This window comes from Furipterus horrens, unplaced genomic scaffold, assembly GCF_987537825.1.
Source record: "Furipterus horrens unplaced genomic scaffold, mFurHor1.1.pri manual_scaffold_6, whole genome shotgun sequence".
In the NCBI taxonomy this organism is placed as follows: domain Eukaryota; kingdom Metazoa; phylum Chordata; class Mammalia; order Chiroptera; family Furipteridae; genus Furipterus; species Furipterus horrens.
In genome coordinates, this window is record NW_028327176.1 from 19,457,536 (window position 1) to 19,472,328 (window position 14,793).

Sequence of the window (14,793 nt, forward strand, 5' to 3'; positions counted from 1 at the left end):
AGTGAGCCTCGTACCAGTCAGCGTTCTTCCGCTCTTTCTTCCCGTAAGCAATAATGGCGGAGTTGTATATGGCGTCGCGGAGACGTGGCCAATTGGATTCGATAATGTCATCTGCCGCCATCTTCCATCCTGTTGATGAATTGCTGGGTCTTAACTGGGTTGCTGGCACAACTGGTGTTGATGCGTGGGCGACCCTTCATCTTGTAGTGGTGCAACCTCTTCGGCATTATGCGCACCTTGCTTACCACGAGGGCATGGTCCGTGTCGCAGTCTGCACTGTGGTAGCTGCGGGTGAGGAGGGTGCTGCCAATATCCGTTCTTCTGGTGATGACGACGAGGTCAAGCTGGTGCCAGTGGCGGGAGCAGGGGTGCCTCCACGACACCTGGTGGATCTCTTTGCACTTGAAGAATGTGTTTGTCACGCACAGGCCATGATGACACGAAAGCTCAAGCAGTCGCTGACCATTCTCATTGATCTTTCCTCTCCCAAAGTTTCCGAGGCAGGTGGGCCAGGCCATGTGGTCGGCTCCTACTCTTGCGTTGAAGTCTCCAAGGAGATAAAGAGCGTTACTTCTGGGGATCTTGGATAACGCTTCGTCCAGTGCATGGTAGAACTGTTCTTTCTCTTTAGTGGTGGCGCAGAGGGTTGGGGCATACACACTAAGAATGCTGACTGGGCCGAAAGTTGTTGACAATCGGAGGGTAAGTAATCTCTCTGTGCCTCCTGTGGGTGGCTCTATGGAGTTAACAAGCGTGTTCTTCACAGCGAACCCAACACCGTGCTGTCTTGGTTGGTCCGGAGACTTCCCTTGCCAGTAGAAGGTGTAGTTGGTTTCTCTGATAGTTCCGTTGTCGGCCAACCGGGTCTCCTGTAGAGCCGCAATGTCGATGTTTAGTCGTGCCAGTTCCCTGTCGATGACGGCGGTTTTCCTGGCACCATTGATCCACGGAAGGTCTGCAGTAAGTCCGGGACACATGGTCCTGATGTTCCAACTAGCGAGGCGAAGAGCTGGAGGCTTCTTTCTTGTTGTTTGCTTGGAATTGCCTGGTGCGAGTGTTTTGTGGTCCACTTTTTACCCCTGGCTGGTTTGGCTCAGTGGATTGAGCGTCGGCCTGCGAGCTAAGTGTCGCTGGTTCGATCTTCCAGTCAGGGCACATCAGAGAAGGAAAACTCTGATTCCAAAAAACCTCCGCTGCCTTGCGGCATACCTCCTCAGGGGAAAGGCTAAGGGAGTAAACCCCGACAGAAAATCCGGAGCCGGAGTCCCTAAGGCGGTTTGACGTTGTAGTCAACACCGGCAACTCCTGCGGCGCACCTGAAGCCAAGCTGTATTGACTCTGTCTTTCCCCTTGGATCCTTCAGCTGCGAAGAGAGGGGGGGTCTGCTGCATGGGCAACAGCTGGCCCTCCATATCACCCTGCCCAGGCTTTGTAGCTTCACTGGAGAGGACACTCCAGCGTCATCGCAAGATGTCGACTTAACACGGGAGGAGACAGTTACCGGTTATAAGCTCATCCGATTGGCGAAGGAAACGAGCGCCAGGGGTCTCCTCTGACGGTGGGAGAGGTCATCGCACCTCACTGGACAGCTACCGCCCGCCTCAAGCTGGGCAGCCCCCAGCCAATTAGGTGCCGTCTTGCCATGGCTCACCTGCCCCACTGGGTGCGTGGGGATCAGAGAGGCGTCTCTTGAAAAAAATGGAATGGGAAGTACTTGTGCAGTATGCTAAGGTGCAGTGGTTGGATCAAGAAAAAGTGGAAGTAGGCTAGATGCTCTTCCCACAGAACATTATTTTTACCTGAAAGGCTCCTGGAAATTGTCTTGAAAATGTATGAAGTGAGCTTATAACTTCAAGGAAAATAATTGACAGTATTTGTTACCAATGATAAAATTTTAAGCTTTCAAGAAAAAAAAGAAAGGTTTTGAAAACTTGTATCTGCAACTGTGAACTTGACAGCTTCCCAGTACTGGAAGTTTTCTGATGATATTAATGCATATAATTTTAAAATAATATATGAAATATGTCAACATTTGAAAGATCTGTGCATTTTCCAAATGACTAATTCATGATGTAAAAAAAAAATTAAGCATGAGTACAAGATCCATTCAAAGTTCAAGACAGCTCAATGAGTACTTTTTTGTTTAGACCAGTGAATTTTATTGTAACAATATTTAATGTAACAGAGAAAAGTTCATTGATAGGATTTCAAATTCCATATTGCAGATAACTCTAGAAGCCACAACATGAAGCCGCAACATGTTGAATTTTGATGTACTATCAAAGAATAATATCCACAATTAACTGAAAAAGCTATTAACATGCTCCTCCCTTTCCAACTACATATCTGTATGAGGCTAAATTTTCCTCATAAACTACCAAAATATCATTTGGTAACAGATTGATTGTAGAAGCAGATATGAGAATCCATTGTCACCTATGAAGCCAGGCAATAAACAGATTTGCAAAATGTAAGAAATTGCCAATCTTTTCAAGACTTTTAAGAATTATATACAGGGTGGGGCAAAAGTAGGTTTACAGTTGTTCGTATGGCAAATAATACAATAATTAATAAATAATAAAACAAGAATAAACTTTTTCATGTATTTTAAGTATTTTTCATGTACAAAGGTATTTTCCATAAAAGCATGTTATTTATGTCAGTGTAAGATTATTATATTTTATTGGGTTGACCAAAGAGTCCATTTAGTTTTTTCCATAAAATAAAAGACACATTTTATTTTCACCCATAATTTTATTAATTTGGCTATTTTGAGTATGTTGGCTATCTCCCACACAATACAACATTGATTGTTCTCAATTAATGTCTCTTTTTGATTGCTGCCAACTTCTACTGGTATATCTGACTGTGGAGCATTGTCCAGTGAGAAATCTCCGACATGAAACTTTACAAACCATTTTTGACATGTTTGATCCGTCATATTACCTTCTCTATAACTGCACAATTTTTTTAACCTTTATTTAAATAATAAAGCATAATATATGGAAGATGTTCATTTCCTTCCATCTTCAATATTAAAATGGTTACACAAAAATTCTCCAATTTTGTTAACTTTTTTAAAAAATGCAGGCTGATATGACTGTTGTCACAATACAATCTGACAAAATTATTTCTTACGGAAAAAACCAAATGGACTTTTTGGCCAACCCAGTAAAATGGATTAATAAATATTTAAATTTTTATCATTTTTATTTTCTAATATGAAAAATATTGCCAGGTTATATTCCACATAAACAGAAGCTCTTTGGAATCCCTCAACAATTTATAAAAGTTTAAAGAGGCCCTGAACCGAGGTTTAACTGAAGGGAATACTCCCACACAGCTGTCTGTGCTGTGCCAAGGACTGCCTCTTGGTGATCATCTCCTTGCTCTGGAATCATAAAAAAGATGCCTGTATCCTCCCAGCCCCCACTGTAGACCCAGTTCCCGCCAGCCGACACACTAAAGCCTTTTCTGTGTCTGGAACAGGAAGGAGTAATGGAAAATCTTCGCCAGGCCATGCCCTGGCTCCAGTGTTACAGATGCAGAAAAAAACCAGTTAAGTGGAGTTCTCAGTATTTTTCCATTAAAAAGTTCCCATTTTATTTTCACAGATTTGGTAAGTTCACTTAGCTATGTGGTAAAGTTTTTATGAAGCGGTCAACTTGATCTTTGGAATCAGACCAGCTCAGCTGTTTCATAGCCTATGACTTTGGGCAAGTCATTTTTATTTCTCTCAGCTGCAGTTTCCTATACATGAGGTACTACTAGGTGAACAGTAGGTTTCATGGTGGTGTTGATACTTAGTGAGTGTGCTGATAGGTTTTAATTCTCATTCCCTTGTTACTATATGGAATTCTCTTGGGCTAGGGAGTTTGAGCTGGCAATTAGCTTGACCACCCTATTTGTAAATCACTGCAGTCTCAATGACTGCAGACTCCTGTCAGAAAAGCTGTTCAGTCCAATTGTTGGATATATTTGATTAAGTACATATTTTTATAATAAATCCCACCTTCTCACACACACACACACACACACACAGATTGTACGACACTACTAGGTGATTTGGCGTAAGGTCAGTCATACCTTTTAGATTACCAGCTAATTTCTACTTGGCTCTTCAGAAAGCTGATAAAGACTTTGCTATCACGCTAGCATGAATGAATAGCCTTCAGTAAAAGGGTAGGTCCTGAGGGACTAGCTCTGTTCTTTTGAAGATATGTGTGCCATACTTTTAGATATGAGCACATAAAGTCTAAATCATACCAGACCTTGTTCAAAATTGTCTTTCTCTACTAAATCATTCTCTGTGAGCTAATTTTAAAATGTAGCCTTGATCTCTAGTTTTGGAGGAAGTTCTTTCTCTACTGGAAACAGAGCATTAAAAAGAGAGGACACATCATTGCTTTCTGGGGGTTTATTTTTTTCCCTGTTTAACAGAGATATCCTCTGACCTGTGGTACTGGGGCTCCTAGAGGGTTTGAGTGATGTTACTGCACACGGCCAGGGTATCTACGTGCATGAGGAGCTTTTCCTCAAGGGACAGTCAAAGGGTACATGTTTTGAGACAAGGTGTGGGGAGAAAACAACTTGAAGACAGTCTCATATCACAGTGGTGTATGCACCATGAAGTTGTCTTTGGTGGGCCCTGGTAGTTATTCCTGACTTTTTTGTTCTGTGGCTCACCCCTCACATCTGGACTGAGTCCTAGACTATTCCCCACTCTCTACTCATCACCGTTCCCATTTATCCAGAGTCTTGTCACCCTCTTAGAGGGCACTGTCTTGCTTTCAATTCTTCATGATTGTTTCGGGTATACAATGATCTCTCATTTATCGCGGGTATTGCGTTCTAGACCTCCCGCGATAGGTGAAAATCTGTGAAGTAGGAACCTTACATTTATTTTAGTATTTACTGTACAGTACCGCAAAATCCCACGATATAGCGAAAAATCCGCGATAAATAACTAAATATAATATTTTTAAAAATCCCACGTTACAGTGAGGCCGTGATAAGCGAACCGCGATACAGAGAGGGACTACTGTATTTGCCTCTTTCTCTCTCTCTTTGATATTTTCATCTTTCCATAAGGACCACCTCCAGCTTTAACTATGACCAAGTGTCCATGACTCTCAGGTGTGAATTTCATGACATTTAGAAACTAGAAAGAGGAAATGCCAAGTGAAAGGATGGGACATTGGTTTAGAGGCCATTTACCTAAATTTCTGGGTGTAGTGAAAGCTTGCCAAGTGTCAGTTTCTCACTGAGCACATTGTTTATGCCCGTGTTTATGGTTCAAATAAGTTTTGGTTCTCTGCTCTGTCTGTCCTGTGGTCTCCGCCTTTGGAGGGTATCTGAGAGTATCAGAGACACTTACTCTGAGATCATCTAGAAGTATCTAAGAGTGTCTGAAATGCATAACAAATCTGCTTATTAATAGAACATAAATATACTCAATAGTCACTGAGGCTTCAGTTTCAATCAGTCCCATTCTCCTAGCACTCACCCCCCTACCATTATTTTCTAGACTATTTGGGTACTAGGTTTGCTGCTAAGGAATGCACATGATACTTGTGTTCAGCTAAGGATGCCTCAAACTAACCTCCATAAATGCTTGACATAAAACAAAATACTCTTTTGCTAAAGCCCTTGACTCATAGCACGTTGGAATTGCAGAGATCACTTAGGAAATCATTTCATAGATGAGCGCCATTGCGGTTTAACAACTTGCTTGCTGGGGATAAACCTAGAACAGAAGCCAGCTCACTTCACTCGCCAGGACTGCTTTTCCTGCAAAGACTCCAGTTTATGTGTATAATGGATTACTTACCATACCTGTATGGAATTCTTGTTAGTCTGAATATAGTGGAATTATTTAAGAATGAGTTGGAAGAAAGAGTTTTACTCTGAAAAATCTCCAGAGATTTACTGTAAGTATGTCCCTGATTTATAGTACATTAGTAAATAAAAAAAGGTACTTTGACTCCAGTAGGGGAAGTAGGCAAATAACAGTTCAGCATCACCCATTTTCATATATTAATTGAATGAATGTTCTTAGTTTTGCTGGTAGGTGAATCTTATTTTGGTGGTAATCATATTAAAGTGCAAAGCAGTATATTTTGTGCAGGAGTGAAAGTAGGTTAGAATTCTGTTTTTAATCTTTATCATGCATGTGTCCTAATCAGATTCTTATGAAGCATGACTGTACTTGCACAGGGCCTTACTCATGGGCTCTGGTTCAAATAAGTTTTGGTTCTCTGCTCTGTCTGTCCTGTGGTCTCCGCCTTTGGAGGGTATCTGAGAGTATCAGAGACACTTACTCTGAGATCATCTAGAAGTATCTAAGAGTGTCTGAAATGCATAACAAATCTGCTTATTAATAGATCAGTAAATATTTGCTGAGTGCTTAAATGTTTTAGCTAGATACAGTAACTACAGCAAACATGAGTTTTGTTTGAAAATAAAATAAATGTAATTAGGACTTCATAAAAGTAAGTGTTGTGATGTTACTTTCGGCTTTATTATTATTATTAAATAAGCATTAGCTCTTTTTTTTCTTCTAGTGAAGGAAAAAATTGATAAAAAGAAAAATTTGCGCCCATTTTGGTGAAGTAATTCAGTGAACCTTTTATTTATGTATTGTAACCACATGTATTCAGCCAGACATTTTTCTTCTGTTTTCTCCTTCCTACAGCTAAAGGGCTTTGGGCAGAAGCATGCAACCTTTTTGCTATTAAGTTTCTCTGAAGTAAGGCCAGAAAGCTTTAAAAATATTCTGACCGAGATGGTTTAGGAGTGTGGTTATGTCTCAATTTGTTCTGACTGACTTGATTGAATAACATCTTGGATTGTCAAACAAGTGATGTAATGAGCATCTTCTCATTCTGCAGGACCCTCTTAAGCTAACAAATTTATTTCCCACCTGGTGTAACAGAGAGGAGCAGTTTCCCCACTCAGAAACTGGTCTCCTTGTCTTGTGCTTTTGCTGGGATATGTTAGAATCCTTTTTTAGTTCTTCTGAGGAAGCTTGGACTTGCTGCTTGCTACTACAACTACTTCTTCCTTTTTTTTAGATTTTCAATTTTAAAAATTAATTTTGTAAAAACTTGAAACAATTTTAAACTTACAGAAAAGTTGCAAGTACAGTACAGCTCTCTATCTTGAAGTATTGGAAACTAAGTTGCCAACATGGTGCTGCACCATCCTCAAAAACAAGGATGCTTTTCTACTTAACCATAGTGTGTATATTAGCACCAGAAGATTAACCTTGCCGCATTGTTTCCATCTAATCCTCATAAGACAGGGCTGTGAAAACTAGTCACCTGGCAAAAAAGAAAATTCGAGTACTGTGTCATGCATAAACGGGCACAGTTGAGAGAAGGTCTAAGCGTATATCTAAAAAAAAAATATATATATATATATATATATATATATACTTGCTATAAACTGAATGACCAATGAAGAAACAGGTGAAGATGAACATGATACTAGGGCTGCTGTTCATGTATTTGTTTTGGAACTTCAGAGTGTGTCTGCATTCACTTTGGTGCTGAATATGCGATGGCTGATCACTAGACCACTGCATAGTGTCAGCCTTTGACCTTGCAGTTGGCCATGGTGCCTTTTCTCAGAGACAGCCACCTTGGACTTACGGGTCCGCTTTCTGATGTGGCTTCCGGGAGGTCGGTTATCCAGTACCAACCATTGTAGGTATTTCAGTCCAGCCGAGGGGCTCCTCAGTGAGGGCGGCTGACTGCGACCCTCTGTACCCTGAGGATGGTCTCGCATGAATGAGTGTTCAGTCTATAGCCCTGTTGCTGAAGAGTAAGGAAGCTCACTCTCTGCGATCATATAGGTCCACCTTCCACTTTCACCTCATTCCTGAGAAAAGAGCCCTAAATGCAGTTCTTCATATAATTTTTCTCTGATTTATATTAGAAAGTGCCATTGTCAAAGTGACATTAAGGTTGTGAAAAAGGTACACTAAAGAACACTTTTTCTTTAAAAAGTAAAAAGACTGATGAATAAGGACAGTTCTTTAAAAGAACTATTATAGGAAACCTTAGTTTTAAAAACATTTTTCTGATGAATTTTTAATATGCATGTTTATGTAAATGTTGATTAATGTTAGTTTTTATAAAAGAAATTTAAGAAACAAATTATACTTCCCATCACCTTATCAAAGTGACTTGTGCTTTTTATTGTGTATGTGTCTGTTTGTATAACTTTTACAATAAGAATCTTGTTTATATCAAGTTGTTACACATATAAATACTGATGGTGAGATGTGTTCTTAAGGCTCTTGCAGACCAATATGAAGACAAGACGACATCTGTACTGGAACGTCTGAAGATTTTCTATTGCTGTCAAGTGCCACCTCACTGGGCCATTCAGGTATTTTCGTTATTGTTTGTCTTTGAGTACACTTTGCATTTGAAAGATAAATGCATTAGAAAAGAATTGTTTTCAATTTATGCCTGTTTTCAGATATTTCAGTGAAAAGAATAAAAATATCTGGGGATGGTCAATTACTTCAAATAGCTATTTTGATTAAAGTGATATTAGACTTTTAAAAACATTTTTTAAAGAATTTAAAACTAGATAAACAGAATCCTTGAAATTAAATAATAGGAGAACCATAGAAGTTTTCATTTTCAAAATAGCTTGAATATTTATTTACTTATTCATTCATTTATTCATTCGTTCCTCACCTGAGGATATATTTATTGATTTTAGAAGGGGGTGGCTATGAAACATCGATGTGAGAGAGAAACATCGATCTGTTGCCTCCTATACTCTCCCCGACCGGGGATCAAACGAGACCTTTTGTGTATGGGACAGCGCTCCAACCAAATGGGCCACCTGTCCAGGGCTCAAAATAACTTTTCTATTTAGAAACCCTTTGAGGACTTTCTGCCAAAGAATGAACCTTTTAACCAATTTGCTTACAGAAAATAAAAGACAGCATTTATTTCATAGTCTTTACTGTGAAATACCCTTAATAACTACTTTCCTCTTTTTGAGGACATGAGATTACCTATTGTAGCTCCTAATGCCTCAAGTTGGGGGTGAGATTCTGGCCCCCTGCCCCATAGCTCTCCTGTGTCACAGGTGTGGTTCCCCTATTTTGTAAAATTTTTAACACTGAAGGCGATTTAGACACCTGTTCCAATCTCTTAGTTTTACAGTGGGGAAAGTTGAGGTGCAGTGCTCTTCAGTACACTTTCCCAATGCTGCTCACACAGCTGTTCGTAACCAGATCTCTGCCTCTCCTTACCTCTTCATTGTAGCCACTGATGCCAGCCAGCTTTTATCACACATCTAGTGTGAGGCATGCGTTTTGTTCTGCATCTCACACATAAAATCTTACTGCCACAATTTTGTGAAATGTCCCCACTTGACAGGTGAGGAAGCCATGGCCTGGAGCTGTTAGGTAGAGTCAGATGGTACCAGCCAGACATTTCTAGATGACTTAATAACTGTTGTCATTTGAACCAGCTTTAGAATTGTAAATGCTACCCCACCATTCAGTGACTCAGAATCCCCATTCCTTAGTCATTTATATTCTTAAGCACAGGGGGTTTATTACACATTTGAATTCACACTACCTATTCAAGGAGTCTCAATAAAACGTAGACACCTAAAAAGCTTTGTTATATCATCTAAAATGACAAGCTTCTTCATAGAGAAAGTTTAACAACTGGAACTTCTTGGCATGTTGTTGACCATGACTTTTGAAATTTTTGAAGTGCTTTGTACTGTGTTGTTTGTGGTAGATGAAGGTGTCAAACTCTGAGCTCTTATTATGACAGAACGTGTCAGTTGAGGGTGTAGCTTTTCATCTGTTTCTGAACAGAAGCACTGGGAAAATTAAATACTGTTCAAATAGAATTTAGGGTGAGTGTTTATTTTATCTGCTTAGGAAGCTGTAGATTTTAGGATTTTTAGGAAGTTATATAAACATCCTCTTTCATGAAGAAATTTACTCATTTTTTTCTTTATTATAGGAAGTAATCATATCTTTATATATTATTTTTAAAGATCAAGAAGTAACAGCATAATTTATTGTAAAAAGAGACTTCGTCTTTACCCTGCTGCTAGCCGTATGCTTAGATGCCATAACTTTAATGATTAAATAAAATATTTTCACTACTGAACTGCGTGAGATTAAAATTTACTCCAGCTCTCATATGTTCATTTATTGGAAATGTCCAGTCAAATACCTTAAATAGCCAAATTCCTTGATACTTTATTTTGATAACTTGTAATTTTCAGGTATATTTTATTTTACTTTCAAATTTTGTCAATCTTAGGTCTTCCATATCCATTAGCTTCCTGAGTCTTTATGTTGAATTTTGAAAGAGTAATCAAGGTGTGTTTAAGAGAAGACAACACGTTCTAATATGAAACTATAACTTACTCAAGAACCTCACCTACTTTTTAGACCTTTCTAATGTTTTTTCCATTCCTATAGGAAGAACCACTTATAAATCCACAATACTTTTATTTTTGAATATATTTAACCTTCACTAACCTTACCACTATTTGTCCATGTTTATCTGTCAAGAGGTAAGAAATCGGGTAGTTACGTTTTCAGAATGTACTTAAAATAAATCTGAGTAGATGTGAGTGAAAAAGAGCCAGAAATGCCCTCATAAAGAGCACAAGAGATAGTAAAATAGATTTGCATGTCATTTATACCGACTACTTGGAGTTTTATTATTTATTTATCGATATATTTTTTTGACCTATTTGAATTCAATTTCCTTTTATCTTTTTAATTTGAGATATTATGACAAATAACATTGTATTAGGTTTTTTGTTTTAATCCTCGCCTGAGGACATTTTTTCATTGCTTTTTTTCCTTTTTTTCTTTTCGAGAGAAAGAGAGAAGGGAGAGAGATAAATTGGTTGCCTACCATATGCGCCCAAACCAGGGATCATACATGCCCAGATCAGGGTCGAACCTGCAGCCTTTTGGTTACTGGATGCTGCTGCAACCAACCGACTCCCCTACTGGCTAGGGCGACACTGCAGTAGTTTTAAGTATACAACACAATGAGTTGATACAGCTATATATGGTAAAATGATTACTACAGTAAGTTTAGTAGACATCCATCACCTCTTTTTCTTTCTTGTGATGAGAACTTTTAAGCTCTGTTCTCTTAACAACTTTCAAATACGCAGTACAGTAAGTATTGTTAACTAGTCACCATCCTGCACATTACACCCCAAGAACTTCCTTATTGTATAACTGGGATTTTGTGCCTTTTGACCACCTTTACCTGTTTCCTGCGTCCCCAACTTCCTACCTCCAACAACCACCAGTGTGTTCTCTGTTACTATGAGTTCAATTCATTTTAGATTTCACATGTAAGTGAGATCATACAGTATTTGTCTTTCTCTGTTTGATGTAGCATCATGCCCTCAGGGTTGATCCATGTTGTCACAAATGGCAGGATTTCTTTCCTTTGTGTGGCCGAATAATATTCCATTGTATATGTCTCACATTTTCTTTATCCATTCATCAGTGGACACTTAATGTTGTTTTCATGTCTTGGCTATTGTAAATAAAGCTGTAATGAAGATAGGGGTGCACATATCGCTTTGGGATAATGATTTTGTTTCCTTTGGATAAGTACACAGAAATTGAGTTGGTAGATCATCTGGTTGTTCTGTTTTCAATTTTTTGAGAAACCTTCATACTATTTTCCTTAGTGGCTGTGCCAATTTACATTTCCACCAACAGTGTACAAGGATCCCCTTCTCCACATCCTCTCCAACACTTGTTATCTTTTATCTTTTTGATAATAGCCATTCTAACTAGAGTTTTACAAATCGATGTACCGGTTCTCAGCTTTACAAATCAGAGATTGTCATATATAGAAGCTCTAAGTGAGAAAGAAATACCAAATTTGGTTTTTAAGTTCTTCTGAGTTCTTGGAGAAAAATGACATATTGAGTATTTTGAACAGTTTCTGTAGAGTATTTTAATCCATTCCGTAAAGGTAAGTATTGAATCATTGCAAATTCCTAATTAGTTGAGGTTGAATTATATAAATTACACATTTATTACAATAAGCAGACCTTTAAAGTAGCAGATTGGATAGACATGCAAGCGAAACAGGAATCTGCCTTTGCATGAAGAAATGTTCATTATTTCAACTTGATTTTTCTAGCGCCAACTCGCAAGTTTACTCTTTGAGTTGGGATGTACCAGTTCAGCCCTTCAGATATTTGAGAAGCTAGAAATGTGGGAAGATGTCGTCATTTGTTATGAAAGAGCCGGGCAGCATGGGAAGGTATGTAATGTGGAATTCTCTGTCCTGGTGAGAGCCTTCTGTCTTCGAGCGCCTTCTCACTTTAAAGCCTACTTTTGCCAATAGTTCACTTTTTTCTACTTTTCTGCTCCCCCCGCCCGACATCTTTTTAATGTTTTGTTTTTAATGATGTCCTTTGGAGCAGATCATTTTGTGTGTCTGCATGGGTATGTATATATAAAAGAGAAAAAATCAGGCCAAAACTGATGTTTCAGAATGAGTAAGGAAAGCTTTAAAGACACTTGACATTTTGATCACTTTTCTTTACTGACTCTCCTCCTGTAGGACAACTTCACAATGAAATATTAGGAATTATTTTAGTCATCGCCGGGTGTTTGATGATCAGAGGGTGTGGGCCTGAAGGAAGGTTATCAAGGAAGGAGAGCAGCCGGCTGGTTCTGTAGGAGAAAATCCAGAGGGTGTGAGGATACCACCGCGACAGATGAGTTAAGTGGATAATACTCACTTAACTCCATCTTAAATTGGGTCAAGGAGGAAAATGTTATAATAGCTGCATCTGCTATTAATGTATTGTGTTTCCCCTCATAAATGAACAGGACTTTAAAAAGAGTAAAGGGCTCCGTATTGCCAATATGTTAAAACTGACATATTGAAATAATGTTAATTTTGCTTTAAAATTTTAAATGACTAAATTTCTGTCAAATATGCAAACAATAAAACCCACAAATTGGGTCATTTATATCTACAGTCAGCCCTTCACCATTACCATAAGAAAGAGAAATAGCGGTACAAGTGCGTGTGTGTGTGTTTCATCAGTACCTTCTAAAGTGCATCAATTTTAGACTTGCAGTAAAACTGACATGTCTTTCATTCATCACTGATGGCCCTCAAGGTCTTTGAATTGTATTGGCTTAAGGAAAAACTAGTTTGGTAATTATACTTTACTGTAGAACATTATATAATTTTAGTGTTTTCATCCTGGGAAATAGCTCCATTATTATCCATCCTAGTTCCCTGTATTTCCAAATAAGGAAAGGAGTCTCTAATGATTTGCCTCAGGTCACAGAGCCAGCTATTGAGCATTAATTTGAGAGGTTGCTTGGCAAAGTGGTTACAAGCACAGTCTCCAGGCCCAGGCTGTCCTGATTCAAACGCTAGCCAATATCACACGCCAGCCATGTGATATTGGGCAAGTTACCTGCCCCTCCCCCACGCCTCAGTTTTCTCATCTAGAGGCACATAATCTGTGACCTTACAGGTTTTCATGCTATAATGTACGTAAAATACCTAGAATGGTGCTTCCCTCATGGTGCTACATGAGTGTTTGCTGCTATTACTGCTGTGATTCTAAGACATTTTTCACATTTTAACATCTCTGAATTTGAGACGTATCTGACACTTGATGGCACCTTCCAGTTGCTGTCAGTCAGGTGGCCGCCCGGCCAGGTTGTTGCTGCCTGTGCTTGTACAAGCTTAATTGTAGCCGTGTTAAATGCCATCCTTGTGATTGCATTACGTGCACGAGGTCAGTGCCACATAGGCTGGATACAGTTGCCACTTAAATTACCTTCAGAAAGATTCCATTCTGATTTGGCATTGAGACACAAAGTTATTGAACACAGTAAAGGACAAAAAAGAGAGAAATTAAATTTTCTATTAGGGAAATAAACATTTGTTATTGGAGAAATCATCACAATTCCATTTACTTTTTTTCTTAAAACAACTGAGTGCTTTGTGGGAACCGAGAAAGGAAGACATCTCAAAGTAAAATAATACGTTTCATACTGAGATATATAAATAAAGGCTGCCGTGTAAAATGTCAAGCAGTATTGTAATTGAACAACAATACAATTAAAAAATAAATTACCAAGCAATATATCGAACGAAGACAGGAAAAATTGCCAAATTTATCTGAATAGATTGAAAAATATCAACGCAGTGGGAGGCTGATGCGATTCATTCAAGGCATTATGTCATAATTTAATTGAAAGCATTTTTTCTTTATTAGTTAAGAGTTAGTCTTACAATTGATGGCGTCTCAAATGTGATGAAATGTTGTATTATGTTTCTTCAGGGACTTAGAAATTTTTCAGGGCTCATTGTCTGGCACTGAAGTAGTACTCAGATGTTTGTTTAACAAAGGAATGAATGGATGAATGAATATCTTGACCAGCCCCCTGCCAGCCTGATATAGTTCCCATTACATCATTCTTCAACGTGCTAGTCTTTTACATTAGTCAATAAACATAAATAATACTGTATATAAAAATATGGTGGTTTTTTTAAATAATTAACAAAAGTTGGCAAATCACCAATACCCAAAGCTCATTTTGAAATATTAAATGTATTGAATTATTTTTAAAAAGTATGGAAAATAGAGACTTTCTCTAACTGCAGAAGAAAAAATATAGTGAACCCATCCATTCCTTTTCAGATCATAGATTTCATTATGTCCCCAAAGTAGTTATGGCATTATTTTTTTTAAAATTTGCACATTACCTTGTAAGAAATG

At 38.5% G+C, this 14,793-nt stretch overlaps 1 protein-coding gene across 1 annotated transcript in view; it reads left to right on the top strand.

The window, feature by feature from the left end:
- Window positions 1-14,793, top strand: part of TTC27 (tetratricopeptide repeat domain 27) — a 141,702-nt gene that overhangs the window by 70,470 nt on the left and 56,439 nt on the right. The window contains exons 11-12 of the mRNA XM_090281120.1: window positions 8,299-8,394; window positions 12,180-12,302. Coding sequence (XP_090137246.1) covers window positions 8,299-8,394; window positions 12,180-12,302 — 219 coding nt within the window. The remainder of the gene's footprint in view (window positions 1-8,298; window positions 8,395-12,179; window positions 12,303-14,793) is intronic.